The sequence below is a fragment of the Notechis scutatus genome, chromosome Z (genome assembly GCF_049901735.1).
Source record: "Notechis scutatus isolate UNSWTSFEM ecotype Mainland chromosome Z, rNotScu1.2, whole genome shotgun sequence".
Taxonomy (NCBI): Eukaryota; Metazoa; Chordata; class Lepidosauria; order Squamata; family Elapidae; genus Notechis; species Notechis scutatus.
The window spans coordinates 135,196,197-135,223,381 of record NC_142025.1 but is presented as its reverse complement, the minus strand read 5'-3'; the positions used below and the strand labels follow the sequence as shown (position 1 = coordinate 135,223,381).

At 42.5% G+C, this 27,185-nt stretch overlaps 1 protein-coding gene across 1 annotated transcript in view; it reads right to left on the bottom strand.

Moving 5' to 3' along the window:
- Positions 1-734: 734 nt before the first annotated feature.
- The window catches only part of CNOT3 (CCR4-NOT transcription complex subunit 3), a 49,360-nt gene continuing 22,909 nt past the window's right edge, over positions 735-27,185 (bottom strand). Inside the window, 13 exon segments of the mRNA XM_026682351.2 lie at positions 735-2,028; positions 3,605-3,730; positions 3,896-4,028; positions 12,644-12,845; positions 14,223-14,322; positions 17,810-17,987; positions 19,460-19,565; positions 21,110-21,425; positions 22,715-22,771; positions 23,114-23,137; positions 23,139-23,248; positions 24,774-24,993; positions 25,866-25,961. Coding sequence (XP_026538136.1) covers positions 1,930-2,028; positions 3,605-3,730; positions 3,896-4,028; positions 12,644-12,845; positions 14,223-14,322; positions 17,810-17,987; positions 19,460-19,565; positions 21,110-21,425; positions 22,715-22,771; positions 23,114-23,137; positions 23,139-23,248; positions 24,774-24,993; positions 25,866-25,961 — 1,767 coding nt within the window. The 3' untranslated portion in view covers positions 735-1,929.

Here is a 27,185-nt window from a genome sequence, read left to right as displayed (position 1 = left end):
CTGGTCAGCTCTAAGCTATGTTATTTTGGAATACTACAGTCACAAACTGTAGCAAATAGCCTTGTTCAAAGCCAAGGAAATTTACTTCTAGTCATACTTATAAAAATAAATGTTATTGCTTTAGGCTTCTAAGTAGGCTTTATAGTGTGACATTATTGCCACTACATGAATAGTTCATGTATAGTGAATGTGGCTTCCAGCCCTTAAATGGGTTCAAAAGGATAGCACTGGAGGCAATACAGGCAATCCTTGAATTACAACCGTTCATTTAGTGGCCATCTGAAGTTACAACAGCACTGAAAAAAGTGACTTACGACACTTTTTCACACATACAACCATTGCAGCATTACCATGGTCGATCAACATCCAAACATTTGACAACTGATTCATAGTTGCAGTGTCCCAGGATCATCTTTTGACAAGCAAAGTCAGTGGGAGACCCACTTAACAATCATGTTGTTAACTGAACAATTGCTGTGGCAAGGAAGGGTGTAAAATGGGGCAAAATTCACCTGTCTTGCTTAGCCACAGAAATTTTGGGCTCAATTCTGGTTGTTAGTCAAGGACTACCTGTATAATCCAGGGAGCCCTCAGACAGGACTTGAATATAATATGCGGACTCATTCTGACTCACAGCTCGTATCCCAAAAGATTACGGAGTCCTATCTCCCCCCCACCCCGCGCAAGGTTTGATAGTTTTTGTCTCCCTTCCCTGTACAACAGAAGAAGAACACTCATATAAAACTATTTATTCATAAATATTTTCCAAAATGAAAATAGGCTTACGAAAAAATATCTTAAGAGCGGCGTGGGCAGGATGCTCCAGTTCAGGGGGCTGGTTGAGAAAAGAGATCCGTTCCACCTCCCCCACCCCTCAAAAGTTTCCCCATATGTCTCCCTTCCCAATTAGGAATAAATTGCAAGTCTTACTGGGGGGGGTGGGGGGTGTCTTCCTGTGAGAGGAGCAGCGGATTAGATACAAGCTCTTATCAAATTTACGGTGGCAATATTTTGGAAGGTTGGAAAGGAGAAGCAGCAGTTGGGGGGGGGGGGAAGATGGGGGACAAGGTAGAATCCCTAAAATCATCGTTCCAGACACGACAGGGACTCTTTCAAATAAGGACGACTTAAAAGGCCATCTAAGGAGTTCTCCTTACAACTTGCAAAAAAAAAAAAAAAGTAAAAAATTATGGCAGCTAAAAACTGACGGGCCAATCCATCAGAATTTCTGTGGTCACCGGGAGCCTTTGTAACCTGAGGTTGATGCTTCCAAAATTTGCAAATCCTATTATTTTTTGCCAATTTGCCATTTCCAGCAGTGGCGGGTGGACGAGGGGGTCCGAGAGCAGTCACCACAAAAGGTTCGTGGGACCCAATATTGTCAAAATCATACTTGGGTATCTAACCAAACGTGGGATGGAGTTTGCACCCAAAAAAAGTTCGGGGAGGGCTGGCAAAAGGGCAATTGGGGTGTTCGTGTTTGCTGCAATAATTACGGGGCTGAAATGCTCTTAATTTAGAACACACACACACAAAATGGAGAACAGGGGAAGTCACTCTTTTGGTGGGATTCTCAAATTCTTTTTTTTCCCCCCTTTTAATCATTCTGACACCCAAACCTGGCATGCAGGAATGGCGTTTCCCGCCCCCCTCGTTTCTGACCTCTTCACAGGCAGAAGAGAGCAAAGAAAAGGCAGAGGAGAAACCTGCCGCTGCCGCTGCCCCTCCTCCGTCCTGCGGTCATTTTTAAAAATTGCATGCATTTTTTTTTTAAACGTGCGGCTTGCCCCCTCCCACCCCGGATGCGATCTGGGGAGGAAGATGAAGAGAGGTGAGGGGTAGGTGGGTCTTCCTTTGCTGCCGCCCTCAGCACGCTGCCACAGCTGTCTCTGGAAGGAAAACTTGGCACCCCCTGCTGGCTCCAGGGCATCACTGCAGGTCCCGGTCTTCCAGGTAGCGGTATTCAAAGGTGAAACCCTCCTTTTTGCGCTGGCCCCATTTCTCGTAATCAAAATAGATGTAAGTGCCCTGAGCAGAAACAGGAAAACACAACACAATTCGTGAGCTCTTGCCTGACTGAACACAATTACTGGTACTAAAGGAAATCCTGGGCTCTGTTGCCAAGATGATACCTGCTTTCCTATGTGAAAGCAGGAGTCCTGTGGCTTTAAGTAGGCTTGTAAGAGCATGACAGAATGTTACAAGTTTACACAAACTTGAAGTTTACAACTTTGGCAATTTGGGAAGAAGCAGTTCCTTCACACCTTCCCTTGTGTGAGGGTGAGGTACGGAAGAATCAAAAGCATCCTTTTTTCTGTTTTGGGCGATGGGAAAATGGCACGGTCAGTTTTTTGGGTGATGGACAACATCAGCCTCAAAAGGACCTCCATCTTGTCTTCTTTAAGGAATGAGATATGAGTAATTTAGCATATGGATAATTGACCACATTTACAAACATTCGTCCATGCAGCTGACTGCAGGAGAGAGAGAAGTGGGACCAACTCATTCGCCAACGTACACATGGCATCACCCTGGAACCTGCATAGCCTAGGTTCATTATATTATTACAAAGCAACTTCTAATTCTTATGGAAGAATAATTAATTTAAAAAAATCTGCAGAAGGCACCAGGTTTTTTCCAAACAGGAACCGGATTTAGTTAATTCTTCTGTTTTCCCTCTATTCTGCCCATGAAAGTTATAAGAAACATTACATTCTTAACCCTGATGAAGGCACAGCTACTATTTCAAGTGCAGAAAAGGTGACCATGATCTTAAACAGTGCCTCGTGCTCCGTAAGGGCATATTTGGAATAGTTATGACCTATCCCTGCTGTGCCAAGTAAGAATGGATAATGATTGTTTGGACTTCGATTTCAGATTAAAAGAAAAAGAATGACCCGTGTGGTAACTAAACTCTGCATTGCTGCAATAAATACAAGGTCATAGCTGTTGCTAATCTGAATAGAACTGGGTTTTTTTTCCCTTTTTAACTGTTTTTACAGATAGTTTTTGACTTACAACTGTTTGCTAGTGACCATTCAAATTTACAACGGGCCACCCCAGGCCTTCAACTCAGATTCAAAGTTCTGATGGCTCCTCCCCTGGCCACATGATTGCCTTTTAAGCACTCAGCAACCCCCCATATTTATGGCCGCTTGACATATCCTGCAATTAGGTGACTTACAATACTGGGGGAAAAAACACCCACTGTGAACAATGGATTCATCTAATGACTAGAGTGTTTGCTTAACGACCACTGCAAAAAAAAAAAAAGACTGTAAAGTCAAGTGTTGTCACAGGGTGACCTGCTTAATGACTGGCATGACTTTACAACTGTAATTCTGGGCTCAAGTCAAGGAATACCCGCATAAACAATTTACTGAGCGTTGAATAACAACAACAAAAAAATGACTAAGACTTGAGAATTGCTCAAAGTCCTTGGAACGAGCTTGTTCCCCTCACAAAATGCCATGTTGTGTGAAGCGCTCTGCTCAAAACGGACAAGCACATGCTCAGTTGTGTTCTTCCTATGAGGAACGGACCACCAGGTAAATACAGGTAGAATTGTATGGACGGGCCCGTCTTCCGCTACCTTCACCCTCACCTGCTCAAACTCATCAGTGATGGTCTTGGGTTCTTCGTGCCGCTGAAACCACATCATGTACTTTGTATGGAAGCGCCACGATTGCTTCTTCAGTGCCTTCGCTGCCAGGTATTGTGCCTTCGTACCCTGTGAAGTGAGAGAGGGAAAAGAAGATCAGAGCTGTGGGGTTTTAGGGGTTGAGGGAAGACGCACAAGGTAGTCCTTCACAGGCATGAGCCGGCGAGGAGAGGCAGCAGGATTCTTCTCCGACTACCCAAAGGGGATGTGGGGGGAGGAGGGGCTGCCAGTTACCTCCAGGTAGTAGAAGATGAAGAAAAGAGTCTCTGTGGAGAGGCGCTGGTAGAATTCCACCGTGTCGGAGTGTGGAGGAGGCATCTGGTGGTGGTAGGGAGGAGTCGGACAGGGATTCCGGGGCAGGTATTGCCTGTGGGATGGGGGGAGAACAAGAGCAGAAAAGACAGAAATAAGACTACGAGAGAAAATCAGGGAATTCACAAGATTTCTGTGAGTTCTCCCCTGCATAACAACACAGGCTCCTAAGTGTGGGGAATAATAATATCCAGCCTAAATCCTTCCTCAACTGATGGCCATCTGAAGTCTGGATCCTAAGGTGGTCAGGGTCCATTCCCTCCCTCTTCCCACTATAGCCTGAATTCTCATGCACAGCATTAGGAGCGAGTCCCAAAGGTTCTTTTTCAAGAGGCAACTGGACTTTTTTTGGAAGATATTTCACTCCTCATCCAAGAAGCTTCTTCAGCTCTTGAGAAGTAAAATATCTTCAAAGAAAAACCAGAAAGTCCAGTTGCCTCTTGAAAAAGCATCTTTGGGACAACCGTGACCTGGATGACGGAGAATCTCCATAGACATTAAGAGCAATTCTTCACAAACAGGCCAGCCCACCAGGGAGGGAGGGAGGGAGGGAGGGAGGAAGGAAGGAAAGAAGGAAGGAAGGAAGGAAGGAAGGAAGGAAAGGAAGGAAGAAAGAAAGAAAGAAAGAAAAAGAAAGAAAGAAAGAAAGAAAGAAAGAAAGAAAGAAAGAAAGAAAGAAAGAAAGAAAGAAAGAAAGAAAGAAAGAAAGAAAGAAAGAAAGAAAGAAAGAAAGAAAGAAAGAAAGAAAGAAAGAAAGAAAGAAAGAAAGAAAGAAAGGGACACTTTGTGGCCAGCTGAAGGAGTTCTCAAACTCTGGGTCATGACACTTAAGTGAGTGGGGAGGCAACACACATTTTTGTGGGATTGGAACAAGCAAAGCCAAGACTGCTACCAGAATTTGCTCCTTTTGGGGCCCTGACAAGCGTTTGTCAAGCATAGAGCATAAGTGTGGTCAGACAGAATCCAGCTACATTCAATCTATTTATTTACCCCAATGTCCAACGGACAGCACTTTTCTTTCACGACTGAAGGAAAACATATGCGTCCCAGGATAATGTTGCGGGATCCCATTTGGGCTGGTCACTAGGACCAGAGATTGTCTTCCAAACTTTTGGACTTGTGCTGGAGCCCATCTTCAGAGGACTTATCTGTGTGCTTGTGTGTGATATTTATATGATGCCTGTTGTGTGTAGCTTTTTAGATGTAGATTGGGGGTGTTGATGGCTGGCTATTATTGGCTGCTGTTTCCTTGTGCTGCCAAGTCCCTGTTTCCTAAGTGCTTGATAAGCTTGGAGTTAATCAGCACTCCTATTGATTGACTCTCTCCCAGGCTTCAATCACTTCCCAGCTGTTTTTGTTCTTGCTCACCCAACAACCTTTAGTAGCTGCAAAATTGTGTGTCCTTGTTTATTGCAATGTGAGGCTACTAAGGCGTTTGGGTCTCCTCGTCTTGACTGTTCCACTTGTGTTCTTGCAATCTGGCTGGTGGCCCTGCATGGATTGCCCCTGTGACCCATGTAGGACAGACGGGGAGGAAGCTAACCATCATATTCCAAATGATTTACCCCCAGCTTATCAAGTACTTATGAAGGGGAGGCTTTGCAGCATAAGGAGCCAACAGCCAACAGCAACCAATAATAGTCAACTTTCAACACCTCAATCTACATTGGAAAAGCTACACAATAGATGCTATATAAATACCACACATAGAACAGCCCAAAGCGCATAGAGAATTTTTCTGAGGATGGGCTCCAGCATGAGTCCAAAAGCTCGGAAGATAAAATCCCTGGTCCCTGTGACCAACTCAGATTGGATCCTGCAACAGTTTTCCTTGCCTCTCACATGTTATTTGCAACCTCTCCCTCTGCCAATCCCAGGGAAAAGTCTAGAAGGCAGCTTCTGCAGCTGTTGGCAGCCAGGAACGAATGGCAGCCAGGAACGACTAGCACGTATGTGCAGGGGAACCTTCACCTTTAATGGCAGCCGGGTTACAACAGGCATTGCTCTATGTCTGGTTTGTCTACCTGATGTGCTCATCAGCATTTCCTGACTGCATGAATGCACATGGCAACTGGATCAATTTTAGAAGCTGGCTGGGATGGTGAGAGGGTCACAGAAAATGAACAACTCAAGGACTGAATGCTCGAGCAAGGTCATAATTGGAAGGCCAGCCCTGATGCCTTACACACCACAACTACGATTGCTGTTAAGGGTTAGGGTTTCTTTCCCATTGGCTTGTCCAGGCAGTGCAATAACAAGTCCTGACAAGATTCCAATTCCATATTCACAATCCTCGTGGCCTGCAAATCTAAAGCTGAGTTGCTGCCAAAATTAGCTCCTGTGTTGCCCAGACAAGCCATTAGCAAAGTCAGGATCTTTTTTTAAATACAAATTTTGGGCTCAGTTGTGGTTGTATGTTGAGGACTAGAATAGAATAAAACTTTATTGTCGTTTTAAGGGTACACTAATCAGCATACATTAAAGGTTTTATTTAATAAAACTGTAAAGTTCTATCATGGTTTTACTTGATATTCAGACCCAATGTTAAGTTATTAAAATGGTGTATTTATTTCTTGCCTGACCCTACCCTCTATGAAAGCATTATTTTCTGTCAGGGGATGATACAGATGCATTTATTATTTTAGGGTGCTAGAAACCCTTGTCTTGGATGTATGCTTGCTGAATCCTCTCTTGCCATGAAAGTACCAACACTGGGTCTCCCATCATCCTCTGGGCTCTTTTGATCACATATGATCAAGACAACAGACACAATACAGCAGAGACATGCAACTATTCTTTGTCTAGCAGCTATATTAGACTTCTAAGCTGTGCTGGAGCCAGGTTCCAACAAATCATTAGATCAAAATGCTTAATATTTGAGTGTTACCCCGATTAAGGAATTGCCAAACAAGCTAACAGTAAGCAACAACCCAATAAAGGAACAACCAAGACCACTCTCACCACCACTGGCAGGGCAAGCCACTAGAATATAAAATGAAAGCAAACCCTACTCCCCCTTCTAGCACTGATGGTGTCATCTAGTTTGGTAATAAAATGTCTGCAAAAAAACAAAAAAACAAAAAACAACCAAGCTCAGGGAGTACCAGGGACCTCCCATTTCTACCCCCAGATACAAACATTCCCTCGATATTTCTCTTCGTGTAATCACCCCCAACATATTTGACTTCCCTTTGTCCATAAAAACAGCCTTTTTTAAAAGAAGGGCTCTGGTAGCCATTCCCAAGGTTTCTCTTGACCTCCTGGCTCTGCACTCTTGCGTCAATAGCCTTTAACCTATGTTATTATATTTGCTAAAAGAGATTTAGCTCCACAGGCAGTCTTTGACTTACAACCATTCATTTAATGACAGTTCAAAGTTATGACAACACTGGAAAAGTGATTTACCACCTGTTCTTGTGTTTACAACCATCCCAGCATCCCCCAAGGTCATGTGATCAAAACTGGGGCACTTGGCAACCTGCAAATACAATAGTTGTATTTGGCACTTGGCAACCCATTTACAATAGTTGTAGTGCCCTGGGTCACATGATCACCATTTGCAACCCTTCCAACTGGCTCCATTGACTGAAGTCAGATTTGCTTAGCGACCACGTTTCACTTAAGAATGGCAGCGTTTAGGAGACTTCTGGTTGCAAGGCTTCGGTGAGGGCAGGAATCCGCTTCTCTGCGGGTCCCTGCTGCGCTCGCCGCTGAGGTACCCCCGATCCAACTGGATTTGGGGGTTGTCGCTACCCCGGAGGGGCAGCGGAAGACAGAGGAGATCCGGGCAGGGGTCTGGGGATATCGCACCCCCTTTCCCCAGCCGGCTAGACTCCTTTTTCCTGAGGCGGTGGAGCGGCTGTCAGAAATGGCAGCCACAAAGGAAACTTCCGGTTTGTCGGCTTCGGCAGCGGCAGGGATTCGCGATCCTGCGCGATCCCTGTTGCGCTAGCCGTCTTGGTGCCTCCGATCCGGATGGGTTTGGAGGCTAAGGTTGCCCGTAGAGGCAGCCAAAGATAGGAGGAATCCGGACAGGGGTTGGGGTTTCGCAGACCCCTTCCCCACCCGGCTTAACCCTCTTTTCTCAAGGCGGTGGAGCGGCGGTCAGCAATGGCCGCCACAAAGAAGCTGACAGCTGGACAAGATTGTGCTGGAGGAAGAAGGAGAAAATGTTGAAGCGAAAGTTTTTTGGCTGAACTGGGACTATAAAATACAAGTATTATCCTGAAAATCCTGATTTTTGAAAGATACTTTGTTTCCAGAAGAGATTTACAAGCTGCGAGTGAAAGTGCTTAAAGAGAAAAGTTTACTCTCCTTCCACATGGATTTAACAAATGGATATTGAAAATCCTGCTATTTTACAGAAGGTAAAAATTTAAAGCTTTCTGTTATAAGTGGGAAGGGAGAGGACAAAAGGAAAATTTTTATTAAGATTTTGTTGGAGGAGATGCCTGGAAGATTTTGAGATTGGAAGTTAATTGCAATAAGACTTTAAAATACAGATTGGTTTTTTTTTTTCCCTTGCCAATTGATATTACCCCAGGAAGAAAAAGTGTGAAGAACTTTGTGCTCTGTTTGGATTGTTTGATGACTTTGGGATTTTGGGGAATTGTTTCAAGCTTTGAATTATCTTGGTTGTTTTAAGAAGAAGAAGAAGAGAAAAAAGAAGAAGAAAAGGTTTATAATGGCTTTATCTGTTGATGAACTGAGAGAGGAATATGGTAAAATAAAAAAAGAAGGTAAAGACGGTGTGAGAGAAATTTTTCGCTTTTTAGAAATGGCGCTTGCCACCTATCAACAAACACAGCAATTAATGGAGGAGGAGGAGGAGGAAGAAGAAGAAGAAGAAGAAGAAGAAGAAGAAGAAGAAGAAGAAGAAGAAGAAGAAGAAGAAGAAGAAGAAGAAGAAGAAGAAGAAGAAGAAGAAGAAGAAGAAGAAGAAGAAGAAGAAGAAGAAGAAGAAGAAGAAGAAGAAGAAGAAGAAGCCATTTTTAACGAGTTTACAAAGTTGATTAAAAAGGACATAAGACTTAAAAAAACATCCAAGAAAGAGAAAAATAAGATGCAAAATCAATACAATGTTAGAAAGCAAAAGAAAAGAGAAATACAACAGAGAGGGGAAGCTAAGGGGGGTAAAAAGACCAGAAGGGATAAGATAGGAAGGAAGAAGGGGAGAAAAGCCACAAAGGTATGAAACAAGATGTGGAAAAGAAATCTTTTTAGGGATAATGGGTAATGCATAACTTTGTTCCAAAATGTTTCTGCAAGGTACATGATAGTATTGTAGTATTTGTATTAGAAATAGAAAATTAGAATTTTATAAGATTTAAGTAAAGATTAAAACATTAAAGGTTTAATAATGATAGATTTTAAGATTTAATAAAATATTAAAAGGAATGTTTAAAATACTTAGTTTAAGTATAGAGTTTAATTGACTATTGTGTGGATGTGTGTATGAACTTATTATTATGGTATTTGTTTTTGAGATGGATAATTGGAATGCTATTAGATTTAATGTTTAATTATATATTTAATTACTTTATGGATTTACTATTTTAGTAAGTAGAATGTACTAAGCAGAATTAGATAGGGAACTAGGTGTTACCTTAAATGTTAATTTAGGGAGCGATGGAAAGGCATCATACTTCGATTAGTGATTTCAGGAGAATTTTTTTTTTCTAATATGAATGAGATAAATGGATAATTGGAAAAGAATGGACAAAAGATACAAATATAATGATTTAAATTAAGATGAAATAAATAAAATAGAATTAAGAAGAGTGGAAAGCGGGGAGAAGTTATAATGAAGATATAGAAGGGTAATAAGATAGGTAATGGCATATAAGTTGAACTTGAATTTAATTGAAGTCCATACAAAGAGAGGTAATCCGGGGCCAAGCTACTTTTTAAAAAGAAGTTTTATGTTTTTGTGTTTTGTGTGTGTATGTTTGATTGAGATTTAATAAAACCTTGGGAGAAAGCGAGAAGAATATTTGTAAACAAGGCAGAGGGAAATATGAATATGATGAGTATAAAATGGATAAATATAGAAGAAATGTAATTGAATAAGAGCAAAGAGAAATAATGAGAAATTTGCTAAAAAATATTTAAGTGGAAATGGGATATATTAGAATTATATTGTATAAAATAATGTTTTATCTGCCTTGTAAAAATTTATAATGGAAAGAGGTTTAATGTCTTTAATGTCTAATGATGCTTTGTTTGTCTTTAAAATTAATAAAATTTGTTTCAAAAAAAGAAAAAGAAATGGCAGCCACAAAGGAATCTTCAACCGGATAAGACTGTGCAGGAAGAAGAACCAGAAGGAGAAGTTTTCTTGGCTGAACCAGGCCATTAAGTTACTTTTAAAACACCCTGGAAACCTGACTTTTGGATTGATACATTTGTTTCCAAAAGAAGTTGCTACAGCGGCGAAAGTGCTGAAAGGAAAGTTCACTCCCCTTCCCTACGGAGAAAGCAAATGAGCACAGAAAAACCTGCTTCTTTAAGGTAAAAATAAGCTCTTTGTTATAAGTGGGAAGGAGAGGACTAAAAAAAATCTTTAAAAATTTATTGGAGGAGACGCCTTGAAGATTATAAGACCAGCAACTAACTGTAATACGGCTTTAAAATATATTTGGGATTTTGCCCCAGGAGGAAAAACTGCAAAGAGAAGAAGAGGAAATAATTTCTGTCTGTTTGGATTGTTTGATAACTTTGACATTTGGAAATTACTTTAAGATTAAAAACATCTGGGTTGTTCTTAAAAATTCACAATGGCACTACCTGTGGATGAATTAAAAATGGAATATGAAAAATTAAAAGAAAGAGAACAAAAAGGCAAGGATTCTTTGGGAGCTGTCTTCCACTTTTTAGAAATGGCAGTTTCTACATACCAGCAAATACTTGAGGAAGAAGGAGAAGAAGAAGAAAAGGAAGAAGCCATCTTTAATGGACAAAAAAGTTCAATTAAGAAAGAAAATAGGAAGAGAGGAAGGAAAAATGAGAATTTAAGACTCAATAAAACAACCAAGAAAAAGAAAAATAAGGTGAAAAAAAGGTACAATGTTAGAAAGCAACTGAAAAGAGAAATACAACAGAGAGGGGAAGTTAAAAAGGTGGAGGTTAGAAAGGGAGGGAAAAAGGGGAAAAAAGCCATGGTCTGAAACAAGATGCCAAAAAGCAGATTTTTTTTAGAGATAAAGGATAAAGGACAGAGTATAATTAAAGAAAGATTCTGCAAGAGTACATAAGATAGTATTTTAGTATTTGCATTTGAAATAGTCTATTGGAATATTAAAATATTAAAATGTTTAATAATGATAGATCTCAATATTTAATAAAATATTAAAGAGAATGTGTAAAATGATTAATGTTTAGTTATAGTTTAATTTGTTATTGTCTTAATCTTATTATAAATTCATTTTCTTATTTTAAAATAATGTATTAATTAGAATTAGAACTAGAATGGATATTATATACTTAACTATATTATAAATTTATTATTCTTTTATTTTAAAATGCAACATGTAGAATGTACTAAGCAGAATCAGGATGGAAATTGTGTATTATTTTAAGTGTTAATTTAGGGGAAAGATAGAAAGGCGTCACACTTTAAAAGTGATTACAGGGGAAATTTTTTGTTAAAGAGAAGAGATAAATAGACAATTGGAAAAGAACGGACAAAAGATACAAGCATAATGATTTTAAGGCGAGCATGAATTTGATTTACGTCTGTAAAAAAAGATGTAACCCGGGGCTAAGCCACTTTTCAAAAGAAGCTTTATGTTTTATGTTTTGTGTTTTGGTTAGCTATGTTTGATTGAGAATTAATAAAACCTTGGAGGAATAAAACTAAAGGGAGAGAAATTTGGAAAAGACATGTACAAATGATAATTAAGGAGGTTTTATCTTTTTATGTCTTGTTTTATGTTTTGTATTTTGTGTGTTTATGTTTGATTGAGAATTAATAAAACCTTGATAGAAATATAATTGAATAAAAGTGAAGGGAGAAACAATGAGAAATTTGGAAAAGATATATAGGTGTTTAAATAGAAATGAGATAATTTGGAACTATGCTGTATAAATGTTTATATTCGATTGAGAATTAATAAAACCTTGATAGAAAGAAATATAATTGAATAAAAGTGAAGGGAGAAATAATGAAAAATTTGGAAAAGATATATATGTGCTTAAATGGAAATGTGATAATGTGGAACTATGCCTTAAAAATAATGTTTTATTTGCCTTGTTAAAACTTATAAGTAATTTTTAGAAAGGAGGTTTTATGCTTTTATGTCCTATGTTTTGTTTGTCTTTAAAAAATCAAAAAAAAAATGTTAAAAAAAAAGAAAAGAAAAGAATGGCAGCATTTTGTTGAACAACCATGGCAAAAAAAAAAAGGATTATAAAATCAGGCATGCAACTCACTTAAGAACTGCCTCGCTTAGCAACAAAAATTCTGATCTGGGTTGTGGTTGTAAGTCAAGGACTACCTATATGTTCAGAAACCGTTACAAGGAGATGCTGAATGAATTTCAAAACTACATCAACAATATAAATTTCGGAGAACTCCGAAGTCTAGTCCTGCCGCCTCCCCCCATTTCTCAGAAGATATTGTTCCTCCAACGCCCTCATGTCCCCAGGCTTTTTCCCATGACCCCCCCTTACCGGATTCTTTCCGAATCAGAAGGATGAGGCATGTGGTGCCAGGCGGCCTCTTCCATGGCCTGTTGGTAGAGCTGCTCCTTAATGAGAGGCACGGGCCCCAGAGGGCACACCCCAAGGGAAAGGGGGATGTTCACCTCCGATAGCTGCATGGGAGGCTGGTTGGAGGCTGGCTGAGATGTTGTGCTAGTTATTAAGATGTCAGCTGTAGCAAACAAAGAAGGAAGAACCACTCAGAGATTGTACACTTAGGGTTGTAGTTATTTTGATAATCCCTACTCCTCTCTAAGATCCTAGCAATGTGAAGATTCATGGACTTCAAACTCCCAGAATTCTGGCTGGCTGGAAAATTCTAGGAGTTGGTCCACACATCTGAAAAGTTGCCAAGTTTGAAAAATGTTGTCCTGGATCCAACTAGAAAGATTTGCCCGGCAAAAAAACACTTAAGAGCAAAAATAGGGGAAAACATAAACCAGACTTCAGTGTCTATTCTGATTCTCGGTGTTTAACCTGGGAATGATTTCAGAAGCTTGCAAACCAACTCCTGCGGAGCCCGCCAGGGTGAAGGCTGCTGTGGAGGGAACAGCTTCTTCCCCCTTTTTCTGAAGATTTCCATTTTTTCCTTCCAGATCCCTTTCTCTTTAATTTCCCTGATCCGCGGTTTCACTGAGACTCTTTTTATTTTACTGTGCACAAAAAGTCAAATATTCTCTTTGGTTCTTACAATCCAATGGATAAAAATAAAATAGCAGTTGGCAAGTCACAGGCTAACTCCTGGCCCGAAGAGATTTGTTTTGATGGATATCCTGTTTTCCTTCCAAAGCAGAGGACTATTGATTCCAGAACTGCCAATATATTGGATGGCTGGAGCAAGAAGAATTGGGATTTCAGGAACAGGGAAGATGAGAAGAACTTGGGTCTGATGCTTTATTGGGGGCAGGTGTGTGTGTATGTGTGGGCATATGCACAGGGGTAAAATTTTGGTGGACAAGGCTATATTTAACTTTGCTGGGGATAGAAGGATCCAACTGCAAAGAATGGGACCAGATTATATATAGTAACTAAATTAGTAGACCACGAAATATATAGTGAATAAATTAGATCAACTAAATACTGCGGACATAATATACTTAGACTTCAGCACGGTATTTGACAAAGTAGACCACAACCTACTTCTTGGTAAACTAGAAAAAAGCAGGATAGATAGCATCACCACCAAATGAATTTGTAACTGGCTGACAAACCGTACTCAATGAGTAGTCTTTCATGGGTCTACATCTACATGGAGGGAAGTAAACAGTAGGGTTCCACAAGGTTCTGTCTTAGGCCCAATACTCTTGAATATCTTCATAAATGACTTATATGAGGGCATAAAGGGGGAACTTACCAAATTTACAGATGATATTAAGCTGGCAGGAATAGCTAATGCTCTAGAAGATAGGCTCAAGATCCTGACAGACTTGAACACTGCCCTCTATCTAACAAAATGGAATTCAATGTAGAGAAAAGTAAAGTCTTACACTGGTTTGGCCTTGTTCCTGACCCACAGCTTAAGGGAGGAGATGCCCTTTTTCTCACTTACCCCTTTCCGCCAAGTGAAGAGATGGCACCGGGTCTTCTATGCTAGAGCTGATCGCTGCCCTCTCAGCCATGGATTTCAATGTACTCAGAGGTTCAGGTGCCTACAGGGCAAAAGGTAATGAAGAAAGGAGGCGTGTTTAAGAACTCTGCTAAAAACAAAATGAATAAGCAAAGTTTCTGAGAGAGCTCAAGCCAATCGTGGTTTCTCTGGTTAGCAAACCTTACAGAGCTGTTGAAAGGCTAACATGGAACAAAACCAGCTCTGTGCACCAGCTCCAGTGGTTCTGTTCTAAAACAGTTAAAGCCATGCTGAATCACACCAAAGGCCTCTGCGGTGCCCGCCCAAGAACAAACCAAGACTTTTCTGAGAAATTCTCAGGCAGACAAATCGGAATGAAAGCATCCTCACGTTTCCCAGTAATTAACATCCTCAAATATTCTGCCCCTGGTTCTGAAGGAAATGTATTTGGTAACATGGCCAGCAGCCGCTGACATATTCACCTTTTCATTTAGCTTCTTTTAAAGCTACATTTTGTTACACTCAATTCCACTATGCACTGACTTAAAAAAATTATCCTGTGTCGCTTATCACTCAATTTCACCAGAAAGACATAGCCTTTAACATTATGGGAAATGGATAAAAACATTTTCCCTTTCTCTTTATTCCCATGTCTTGTGGAATTTTATACACCCCTACAGTGTCTTCCCTTCTCTTTTGTCTCTCTATGGTTTAAAACAACAATTTATTACATTTCTCCTTGGAAAACTGCTCCAACCCTTCTATTATTTTGATCATTTCCCTTTTCTACACTGCTCAAAAAAATAAAGGGAACACTTAAACAACACAATGTAACTCCAAGTAAATCACACTTCTGTGAAATCAAACTGTCCACTTAGGTAGCAACACTGATTGACAATCAATTTCACATGCTGTTGTGCAAATGGAATAGACAACAGGTGGAAAGCATAGGCAGTTGGCAAGACATCCCCAATAAAGGAGTGGTTCTGCAGGTGGTGACCACAGACCACTTCTCAGTTCCTATGCTTTCTGGCTGATGGTTTGGTCACTTTTGAATGCTGCTGGTGCTTTCACTCTAGTGGTAGCATGAGACGGAGTCTACAACCTACACAAGTGGCTCAGGTAGTGCAGCTCATCCAGGATGTCACATCAATGGGAGCTGTGGCAAGAAGGTTTACTGTGTCTGTCAGTGTAGTGTCCAGAGCATGGAGGCGCTACCAGAGACAGGCCAGTACATTGAGACATGGAGGAGGCCGTAGGAGGGCAACAACCCAGTATCAGGACCGCCACCTCCGCCTTTGTGCAAGGAGGGACAGGAGGAACACTGCCAGAGCCCTGCAAAATGACCTCCAGCAGGCCACAAATGTGCATGTAGCTGCTCAAACGGTCAGAAACAGACTCCATGAGGGTGGTATGAGGGCCCGACGTCCACAGGTGGGGGTTGTGCTTACAGCCCAACACTGTGAAGGACGTTTGGCATTTGCCAGAGAACACCAAGATTGGCAAATTCGCCACTGGTGCCCTGTGCTCTTCACAGATGAAAGCAGGTTCACACTGAGCACGTGACAGATGTGACAGGGTTTGGAGACGCCGTGGAGAACGTTCTGCTGCCTGCAACATCCTCCAGCATGACCGGTTTGGCAGTAATGGTGTGGGGTGGCATTTCTTTAGGGGGCCGCACAGTCCTCCATGTGCTCACCAGAGGTAGCCTGACTGCCATTAGGTACCGACATGAGATCCTCAGATCCTTTGTGAGACCATATGCTGGTGCGGTTGGCCCTGGGTTCCTCCTAATGCATGACAATGCTAGACCTCGTGTGCCTGGAGTGTGTCAGCAGTTCCTGCAAGACGAAGGCATTGATGCGATGGACTGGCCCGCCCGTTCTCCAGACCTGAATCCAATTGAGCACATCTGGGACATCATGTCTCGCTCCATCCACCAACGCCACGTTGTACCACAGACTGTCCAGGAATTGGGGGATGCTTTAATCCAGGTGTGGCAGGAGATCCCTCAGGAGACCATCCGCCACCTCATCAGGAGCATGCCCAGGCATTGTAGGGAGGTCATACAGGTACGTGGAGGCCACACACACTACTGAGCCTCATTTTGACTTGTTTTATGGGCATTACATCAAACTTGGATCAGCCTGAAGTGTTTTTTTCCAGTTTAATTTTGAGTGTAACTCCAAATCCAGACCTCCATGGGTTGCTAAATTTGATTTCCATTGATAATTTTTGAGTGATTTTGTTGTCAGCACATTCAACTATGTCATGAACAAAGTATTTAATAAGAATATTTCATTCATTCAGATCTAGGATGTCTTATTTTTGTGTTCCCTTTATTTATTTTTTGAGCAGTGTAGGATTGTGGTATCAATTTCAGCCCATAATGCTAAAAAAAAGAACATTATATTTCAAATCCAATCATACTAATCTCTAAGGTGCTTCATCAAGAGGCAATTGCACTTTCTAGTTTTTCTTCAAACCATTTTGTTCTTCAGCTGTGACTGGGGTGAGGAATTGGAAGATTTATACTCCTTGCAGAGAGTTGTTGGTCATTTGCATTCTTTTAGAGTAATTAAAGCCACCTGGAGGTTTATCAGGGTGACCTGAGTGGTGCAAATTAGTGTGGAGCCTTCTTGGAAGTGTTGAAAGGACTGTGTTGTAGACTGGAGATAGATGATGTTGTATCCCTTCCCCTCTGTTTATCTATCTCTGGTCTACAACACAGTCCTTTCAACATTTCCAAGAAGGTTCCACATCCATTTGGATCACTCAGTTGATCCTGAAGACACAGATAAACCTCCAGGTGGCTTTAATGACTTGCTAAAAGAATGCAAATGACCAGTTGTTTCCAGGGAGTATAAATCCTTCCATTTCCCACCATCCAATCAGAGGTGAAGTAGCTTCCTGAATGAGAAGTGAAAACGCCTTCAAAGAAAAACCAGAAAGTCCAGTTGCCTCTTGAAAAAGCACCTTTCAGACAACAATGATCTAGATGACTGAGAATCTCCATAGGTAATCATATCACAGATTTATTAAGGGGAATTAAGAAATTAACAGCTTAAGCACCTAATTTTATTCCTGCTGATGCTCAACAAGACATCTGGCCTTTTCACAATTTCACTCACAGCCAAAAAAAATCCTCACAGAATTGACAGTTTTATCTAGCCATGTATCGCAAATGCAATCTGCTTCCTAGCCAATCATCACCAGCTCATTTCCTGCCAATATGTACATGATTAGGATACTGTTTTCTTCAATTTAAAGTTTTAAATTCATTAAAATTTGTCATTTTATTGTCCCTGTCCTAAAGCTTGCTTTGGAAAGCTTGTGCTGTCCCAGTTTTGTTTCAGACACCTAAACAACTGAACACTTTTTTGTTCACCCTAACACCAACCCACTGATTAACAAGTTGGGAAACTCTGGTTCTAGCCCAGGTCAATTGGCGTGTCCCAGATTGCAATGTTCAGGTTCTGAAAATTCTCCCAGCTATCTCAGCCATCTTCCCCGCAAGTCACTGCAATGCTTTGAAACCATCTGCTGGAGGGAACCAGAGGGCTTCTAACCTTGATCTCAGGCGTGGAGCTGAACTGGGGCGGCCCATTGAGCAACGTCTGGGCAGATTTGCTGTCGGAGAAGCTGGGTGTGGGTGAGGCAGGCGGGTTGGCGGTCAGAGGCACCAGGAGGCTGGATCCAGTGCTGTTGCCGACACTCGATGGCTGAGGAACTGCACTGGGCTCTTTCCTATCGGAATGAAGCAAGACAAAGATGCCCCCATTTCTTTGGGAAAAGGAGTCAGAAGAGGCGTAAGGTTTTAAGGAAATAACGACAGCTGCCGATCAGAGGGGGTCCTCGACTTATGATTACAACGGGGAAAGAATGTTCCTTACTAAGCAAGACAGCCGCTAAGCACGCCCAATTTTGCGACTTTTTCCCCCGGCCACGGTTGTTAAAGTGAATCAGACAGCCGCTAAGTGAATCTGGCTTCCCTCTTAGCCTGTTGGAAGGTTGCAAACAGCAATCACACGACCCCAGGATGCTGCAGCTCTTGGAAATACGAGCCTGTCGCCAAGCGGCAGAATTTTGATCACGTGACGATATGGGGGGCTGCAGTGGTCTTAAGTATGAGGACTGATCATAAATCGTTTTCTCAGTGCTGTTGTAATTTTTGGATGGTGGCTAAACAACTGGTGGTAAGTCAGGATCTACCTACACTTCGCTAGCGTAGAGTTGGCAAAGGAACCGGACTGAACAACCTTCATTAAGCCAAGTCCCTCTCTTCTTAAAAAAACAAGCTATTATTTCTTTTCCCCAAGTTATTCATGTTCCAGGCTGTATGCATGCTACATCACCCCATGAAGGTGAAAATCCTGTATTTCTGAGGAATAGTTGGTATGTTGGCCTGATGCCTTTAGCAATCCAACACAGATAGAGGCTATTCAGTCAGTCTGCTATAGATTTTCTGCAGATGCTAACAGGAAGCAATTCCCAAATTTTAAGAGGACACTGTTAAAAAGCAAACTGCTTTTGAAAACCTATCTAGAATGGGAGTAGGAGGGTGTGGCACCCTGCAGATACAGGCATTCCTCGACTTACAACAGTTTATTTAGTGACCATCCAAAGTTATAACGGCACTGAAAAAAAGTGGCTTATGATCATTTTTCACGCTCATGTCCATTGCAGCATCCCCATGGGCACGTGATTTATATTTATGACGGTCGCAGTGTCCCGGGGGTCACGGGATCCTCTTTTGCGACCTCCTGACGAGCACAGTGAAAGGGGAAGCCAGATTCATTTAACAACCGTGTTACTGGTTTAACAGCTGCAAGGATCCACTTAACAAATGTGGCGAGAAAGGTCACAAAATGGAGCAAAACTCACTTTAACAAATTTCTCACCTAGCAACGGAAATTTTGGGCTTCATTGCGGTTGTTAAGTCGAAAATACCTGCAGTATTTTCAAACAGGAAAGAAGAAAGTAGCAAGATGTTCAAAGCTGTTTCTCAGTTCCTGAGGTTTTTTTTTAATTATTTAGGCCTCAGACTACTTAGAAAGCACGTTAAAACTTGATCTACACCTGGAAAGACATGAGGGTGCTGGTGAGACTGTGGTTACCCTGGGGCCCAGCTACCAGGCTTATAGGGGGAAAAAGTTATATTGAGAGGAAGGGAGGGAAGAGGAGCAAAAGGAGAAAAACCTGGGAAAGAAGATACTCACGTGGAAGCACTGGGTGGATTGTGTGACGTTATCTGGTTAGGCAACGATTGGCTGCCGCTGCTTAGTGTCGAATCTGAGCTGCTGTCGGCTACCACGGAGCTGTAACCTGGCAGGAGACATAAAGGCTAAAGGTCTCCCTGGCACAGACCCCTGGATCTCTCCTCTTGATTCCTTGCTTATCCCACGCCAGCTTTTGCCACAACTAGCTGCCCTCTGGATGAGTTGCACTTCAACTGACGGCCAAGCCTGACAGGATTTACGGGAACTGAATCCCACACATCAGGAGGACAGCAAGATGGCAGACGATTGTCCTTGGGTAAAACAATAGTCTACCTCAGGGGTGTCAAACTCAAGGCCAGGGTGCTTAGATCTGTCCCGTGGGGCCACTCTAGAAACAGCAAAGGATTGGCCTGCAGTGCCAAAATGGAGCTCAGGAGGGCCACATGCATCCCCCCCCCGAGCTCAGTTTTCACTGACAGAGGGTTGCAGAAAGTCGTCGCAGCTGAAAACGGAGCTCGGGAGCCCAATTTTGCTGGCAGAGTGCTTGGGCCCCGACAGGGACCCCCAACGCAAGTGATATCGAGCTGGCCACACCCACTCTGGCACCCACAAGTCAAACACAACCCTGATGCGGCCCTCAATGAAGTCAAATTTGACACCCCCGGTCTGCATGCAAGTAGTCCTCGGCTTTACGACTGGCCACTTAACAACAATTAGAAATTACAACAGACCTCCCCAGAGCAACTTATGAACATGTTTTCAGAGTTACAGTCACTATATACCCTGTGGTCACGTGATGTCATTTTGGGGGTTTGGCAGCCAGATCACCTTTATGTCTGTTTGCAGCATCCCACTGTCATATGACCCCAATTTATGTTTTCTGCTGGTTTCCAGCATTTATTTATTTTTTCCCATTAAAAAAAAAACCCCACTTGGGAAAAATGCTTAATGACAAGTGCTCACTTAGTGGCTGCAGTGATCATTTGGATGCCTCACATGGATGAATCGACCTAACACTGCAATGACCTACAACCGTTAATTCTGGGCTCAATTACAGTTGTAAGTTGAGGACCGCCTATACTGAGCTCACCGTGGGATTAACAGCAATGATATAAAGGTAGTCCTCGACTTACGACAGTTCATTCAGTGATCATTCAGAGTTACAATGGCAGCGAAAAAAGTGACTTATGACCATTTTTTTTACACTTACGACCATTATTGCATCCCTGTGGTCACATGATCAAAATTCAAATTCTTGGCAATTGACTCATATTATTTGACAGTTGCAGTGTCCCAGGGTCATGGGATCCCCTTTTGCGGCCATCAGAGTCAACGGGAAGGCCAGATTCACTTAACAACTGTGTGACCAACTTAACAAATGCGATGATTCCCTCAACAACTGTGGCAAAAGGGGCAAAAAACTCAGTTAACAAATGTTTTGCCTTGCCACACAAATTTTGGGCTCAATTGCGGCCATAACTTGAGGACTACCTGTATAAGCAAAAGCTCGCCTGTGTGTGCCAACGATGGCAAAAAGCTTCCTTTAAAGGCCGTGTTCTGCAGCAGGGCTGCGGGTTCCACACCCGAGAAAGCCCGAAAATCCGAAGAGCAGCCCCCCAGAAGCCCCCTCCTGCCCCACGGCAAACTCACTGGTTGCACCGTTCTGCTTGCTGGCGTTTTGCTGGGTGCTGGGAGGCCGGGGCTGGGAGGCGTTGGTGCTGGGAGGCGGGGGCGCCACAGCCTGTGCATAAGGGGTCGGGGTAGTTGGTGCGTGCCCTGCCGGAGGGTTAGCTTTGCTGCTTGCATTCCCGCTGCCAGCAATGGCCCCGTTGCTGTTGGAGCCAGGCCCATTGCCCAGAGAGGACGATGTGCTAGAGCTGCCGCCCATCGGGTAGCTGGGAGGGATGGTGGGAGGAGGCTGGTGGTGGTTGTTGTGGAGGCCTTTTGAACCGTTCTTTGCTGGGGACTAGGGCAGAACAGAGAACGGAAGGTTGGTTTTAGTTTGTCTTACCCCAAGAAATCCCACCTCTCTGGCCAAGAGGGAGACCCTCCAGGCCAACACAAATGGAAGAGATGAAAAACAAATCAATCGCAGGTAGTCCTCGTTTACTGACTGCTTGTTTGGCAACTGTTCAGTTACGGCGGTGATGAGCAAGGAGGTTGATGACTAATCCTAGAACCTGTGGCTATCACGGCATCCCTGTGGTCACTGAACAGAATGACAAGAGTTGAAAGGGACCCTTGGAGGTCTCCTAAATCTAGTCCAACCCCCTCCTCAAGCAGGAGGCCCTGTACCTGGGATGACCTATGAGCATGGTTAACTTATTTTCCAAACTTTTGACATTTTCTTATTTTCTACCTTTTTTCTTTGATTTTTTTTTTTTTAAAAATTTATGCTTTTTTAAAAGCAATGCTAATAAAGTATTGAAAAAGAAAATAGATTTAATGTATTGTATTTTGTATTTTTTGAGGGAGTGCTTGGTGACCAGCACACATTTACAAGTCGCAGTGTCCCAAGATCGTGATTGCCGCTTATGATTCTCAGCGTGGGCTTCTGACAAGCAAGGCCAACGGGTAAGACGCCAGGACGTTGCAAGTCACAGTTACATATCACACTTAATGACTGTGGGGATTCACTTAACAACCACAGTCAGAACTGCTGTCATAGGCTAGGCGGAGTTACATGATGTGTCACTTTATGACTCCAATGCTTAATGCCAGGGTCAGCTGTGGTTGGTGAGGATTACCAGAAAAAGACAAATAGGGTTGCAAAGTTTTTTTCCCCCATTACAAAGATAAAACTGTAGGGATTTCCTAATTCTGACTCCCTTGTCCTTTCTCATAAATAGCCAAATGAAGCATTTCAGACTTGTTGAAGTCAGTTCTCTTACAGAGCTACCTACATGGAATTGGTCAAGTGAAATGCATTCGTCCATTAATATGGCCTTGCTAGTAGGCCCAAGAGAGAAACGGTGCCTTAACACGCAGTATTTCTGCATGCAAAGAGATCTGAAATCGTTCGATTTCTCAAAGCGATTTATCTGGGGCAATTCGGGAATTGGCTCAAGCCATTAAAACTAGATTGTACCGTATCAGGAACAATGCATCTTAGTTAGTTCTAACCAACCAGTCCCAACACTTCTTCCTCCCCAAGAGAGTCCTAATGCCCTTCCTTCTCCTTAATCCAAACTTGATGGTTCCCAGCCTCTCCCACCCTGCCTTTACAAGGTGAAGGACCCCAGGCTTCAAACTCACTTGGCTGACTTCACTGTCTGTTGACCGGCCTCGTTTCTTATCATCTTCAGAGTTCTCCTAAAAAGGAAAAAGAAAGGTTGAGTATCTCAGCACAAAGCAGCCTCTAACCATCTGTCTAAGATGAGAAGCGAGTGTTCACCCCTGGTTCGCATTTGGAAGGGAGACCGTTTGGACATTTGAGAGGACTGGGCAGACTAGTTAAGCAGACTTACAGAAGGCGACAACGGAAAACTCATTTGTAACCTTTGCCATGTGAACTGGGTGGACGCACCTAGAGGGCCCCGAGTGCAAGGTGTTCCCCTGAGAGTAAGCCTGGGAGGTGACCTCCTGAAGCCCTCCTCAGAGCTCATGCATGGATGCTTCGTTTCCTCACCATCGTCACCAAGGATCCCCCCTTACCGTTGTGCAGTTTGCAGGGCTGGGGCGGGATTGGGGAGCTGGATGTGGTCGAGGTGGGTGTGCTGCTGGACTGGTTGAACATCTCATCTTCCATGTGGCTATGGCTGGGTGGGGAAGTGGCTACGAGTGCCTGTGCTGGAAGACCAAGAGCAAGAGAAGATGAAAGGAGACGTTTTTCTGCAACCAGGCAGAAACATTATGAGGCAAACACAGGAAACTTACTTGGTATATTTGAATTGTAGATCAGGAGTCCCCAATGCCAGAAACTGGGCCAGGCAAACAAGCAAAGCCCCATCCATGGGATGCAGGCATGTGAAACCAACCCCACCCGCCTCCAGTCCATGGAAAAACCTCTCTCCACAGAACCGTCCCTGGGGCCCAAGAGGTTGGGGGCCACTGTTCTAGATGCAAGAACCACGGTAGATTTTTGTAAATTAGAACAGTCTTTTTGCACCTTGCAGATTAACCAATGTCTCATGCAGAAGCTTTCAAGGATCACACTTACTCTTACGCAGGTGGTCCTCCGTTTACAACCATTTGTTTCGTGACCATTTAAAGTTACAACGGCATCGCAAAAAGGGACTTGTGACAGTTTTCACACTTACAACTCTTGCAGTATTCCCCAGGATCAAAATTTGGATGCTTGAAAACTGGTTCATATTTATGACGGTCACAGTGTTCCGGGGTCTCGTGGTCCCCTTTTGTTTGACTTCTGACAAGCAAAATTAATGGGGAAGCCAGATTCACTTAACAACCCTGTTACTAATTTAACAACTGCAGTGATTCACTTAACAACTGTGGCAAAAATAGGACAAGGCTCATTTAACAACTCTTGCTGAGTAAGAGAAATTTTGGGCTCAATTGTGGCCGTAAGTTGAGGACTACTTGTACATAAAAATGAAAGGAGAGCTAATAGCAAAAAACTATTTTTGTTTAAAGAAAATCCCATCATTATTTCTTGGAGGAAAAACAAATGAGTTCTGACAAATGAGTAAAAATTACAGCCGTGCCTTGTTTTGCAATTGCCTTAGTTGGTGACTATTTGCAAGTACAATGGTAGTAAACTGTATTAAAAATACATTTTCCTACTGGTGATGCCTGACAATAAAAGCCATCAGGATAAAACTGATTAAGAGTTGGTCAGTTTCAGGTTCTAATCAGCTAATTAAAGTCACAGAACTGAGACTGGTTAACTTGCAGTTAGCATGTTTTAGGGGAACTCTGGGAACCAAGGCAGTTCAGCAAGAAATCGCTTGTTTACACAATCTCTCCATTTTGTGAGGGGGCAAAGAAAGAGAATAAAACATCCAGACCCAGGACACTGTACAGAGAACTTTATCTGAAAGAGACGGCAGCTAAGAGTGATCTTTCCATCATCTTTCTCTCAAGTATTCATTTAGTGGCCATTTTGCTTAACAACCGTTGGAATGGAATGTGGTTGTTAAATGAGAACGTACAGTCATGACTGCAGTTCAAGAAGCAGAAGAAAATCTGCCAGGAACATTGAAAAAGAAAAATATAAGGGGCTCTGAAGGCAGATGCTGCCGTTACATTGAAAAGATCCTGGGTTTTATGGGGAGGAAAACTATGCTGATTTTATGGCAACCATTTCAACTGTAATCTCCTGCACGACAGTCTGCTGCCCAGAGGCGACACTTACGAATGTCTTCTAAGTCGAGGTCATCGTAGAGAAACTCATTCTCCTCAAAATCGGGGTCCTGCGAAGAATCTACGTAATACTCCACATCGTCCTTGATTTTGCGGATAGAGTCCACGTTGATGGAGTCATTGTCCAGCATGCGCAGGATTGTCTCCAGCATCCGGATGTGGTACCGATGTTTCTCAATGTGCCGCTTCAGGCCCTCGATCCGGTCTTGCTTCTGTTTCCCGTGGGAAGGACAGAAAGTTGGGTCACGCTAAGCCAGTGTTCCTCGACCTTGGCAACTTTTAAAATGCAGGCTGGGAATTATGGGAGTTGAAGTCCACACATCTTTAAAAGTTGCCAAAGTTGAGAAGAAGTGCCGCGGTGAGCTATAAGGTGGAGGGGGGGGGGGGTTGTTGGGTTCTGACTTAGTGAATTCCTAGTCTTTTGGGTTGGGATGGGCACGGGCACATTTTATAATGCACCATTTCCTGACCTGCAAATGCCCTCCAAATGTATTTGGTGTCGCAAAACTCCTGGAAAGGGGAATCCTGTCTCTCCAATCTTTGGAGACCACAACGATGGAAAAAGCTCTACAAATGTTACTGACTGCTCAAGCTTTTTGGAAAAAAGAAAGACAGATAAAACATGCCTCTGAAATAACTGCCAAGTTCAGATACGCTATGTTCTGAAAGGCCAAGTCCAACTCAGACATGAAACTTAGGCTATCCTCTTACGATGCAGTGACTGCCAATTTACCCTTCAGTTAACCTGTCTCTGATATTGGACTGATTCCAAGAAGACCCAGTTTCTAAACCATCCTCAGTCATGGAAGCTCCTTTGGGCCAGTTACTTTGTCTCTCTTCAGCCCAGCTCACCTCACAGGGATGTTGTGGTAAAAATAAGAAGTACCCAGTATACTGCCTTGAGCTCCTGAATGAAAAGAAGGATCGGATCTAATCAGTAAAAGACTTGACAAACTTTTAAATGCCTGGATTTTCAACCTTGGAACATCTTAATATATATGGAGCCACAGGACTACTCCATTCATTCATCCATCCCCAATGCGCTGTAGGCACAAGCTTCTAAAGAGATATTTCATCAACTCACATCCTTGTCTCCTTTCTTCTTGCGCGTCTGGACCGAGAGTGACTCTACTTCGCTCTCAAACTGATCCACCTGCATGTTCAAGGTGTCTATTGTATTCTGGGACGGAGGGAGGAGAGGAAGCAGGCAGACAGATCATTATCCAGTGAAATAGGCAAACATAGTTACAAGGTTATTTAGCTATGGAGGAAAAAGGAACTAACTAGGGTAATAATAAAAACTAACGGGAAATATAAAATAACGTTGTTAATGAAGCAGATTACTGCCGACCACCCAATGGGTAAAAAACCCCCACCAATCTACAGCCTGGAATTTCCAATGAAAAGTCCCAGAAATTCTGGGAAATGTGTGAAAGATTGAGACCATAAGGGGTCATACCTTGTACGCTGGCTGGATGTTTCACTTTCATTAGAATTGCAATTGTACTAACTTCCTGCCTATGGTCTATTTTCTAAAAAGTGTTTTGTCGATGTCATTTGCTGGGTAATTTAACATGCAATACACAGCATATAGCACATATTTGTACAATTGAAGTGTCTCTGGTGGCTCTCCTTAAAAAGACCATCCGATTTATTTTAAGAATAACATTTCCTGGGCCACAGTCCATAAATCTGATGAAATGCTATCTTGAATGGCAGAGGCTGTTTCCTGATGAGGCTTCTCCAGGGCACTGGGCTGCTCTGAATAGCAGTAACACGTTTGTTATTTCTGGTCTATTGTTTTTTACCACTTTTGCTTGTATGTACATACATGCATATGTGGGTATGAGGTGCTTTTTGTGTTTTCTTCATTTAATTTCCTCCTGATCTCAATGTTTCTCTTTCTTCTTTAAATATATGAAGAAAGTACAGATGGTGACAATTAGGTGTTACTAAAAGCAGCCAGCTCCCCATTTGTTTGTGACGGTATTCTTAACAAGCTATGTGCGTTAATTAGCTTGGCAATGCCAGGATCTCAAGAACTATAAACTACCATTTGGCCAACCTTGCAGCTCTTCCTTATCAGTGTCTTTCCCATTATCTATAGCCAGAAGGGTCTAACATCAACACTAACTGGAGATGCTGCTCTTGTTATCAGTCCTTGTTACCTATTCATTCCTCCTGAATCTAGTTTTATTTATTCTGCTCCATTAAATTCGGTAAGCTGTTTAGGGTCATGTGTGAGTTGTGTGATAAATGAGTAACTGTGCACATATGTGCACAAAGGCTGCATCCGTGCCACTCGAGATTGTTTTCCCTGCATTTGAGTAAAGATTTCCACAAGCTTGTGTTTAACTGACACTATTGTTTGTCTGGAACACACTAAAATGCTGAACACAAAGGT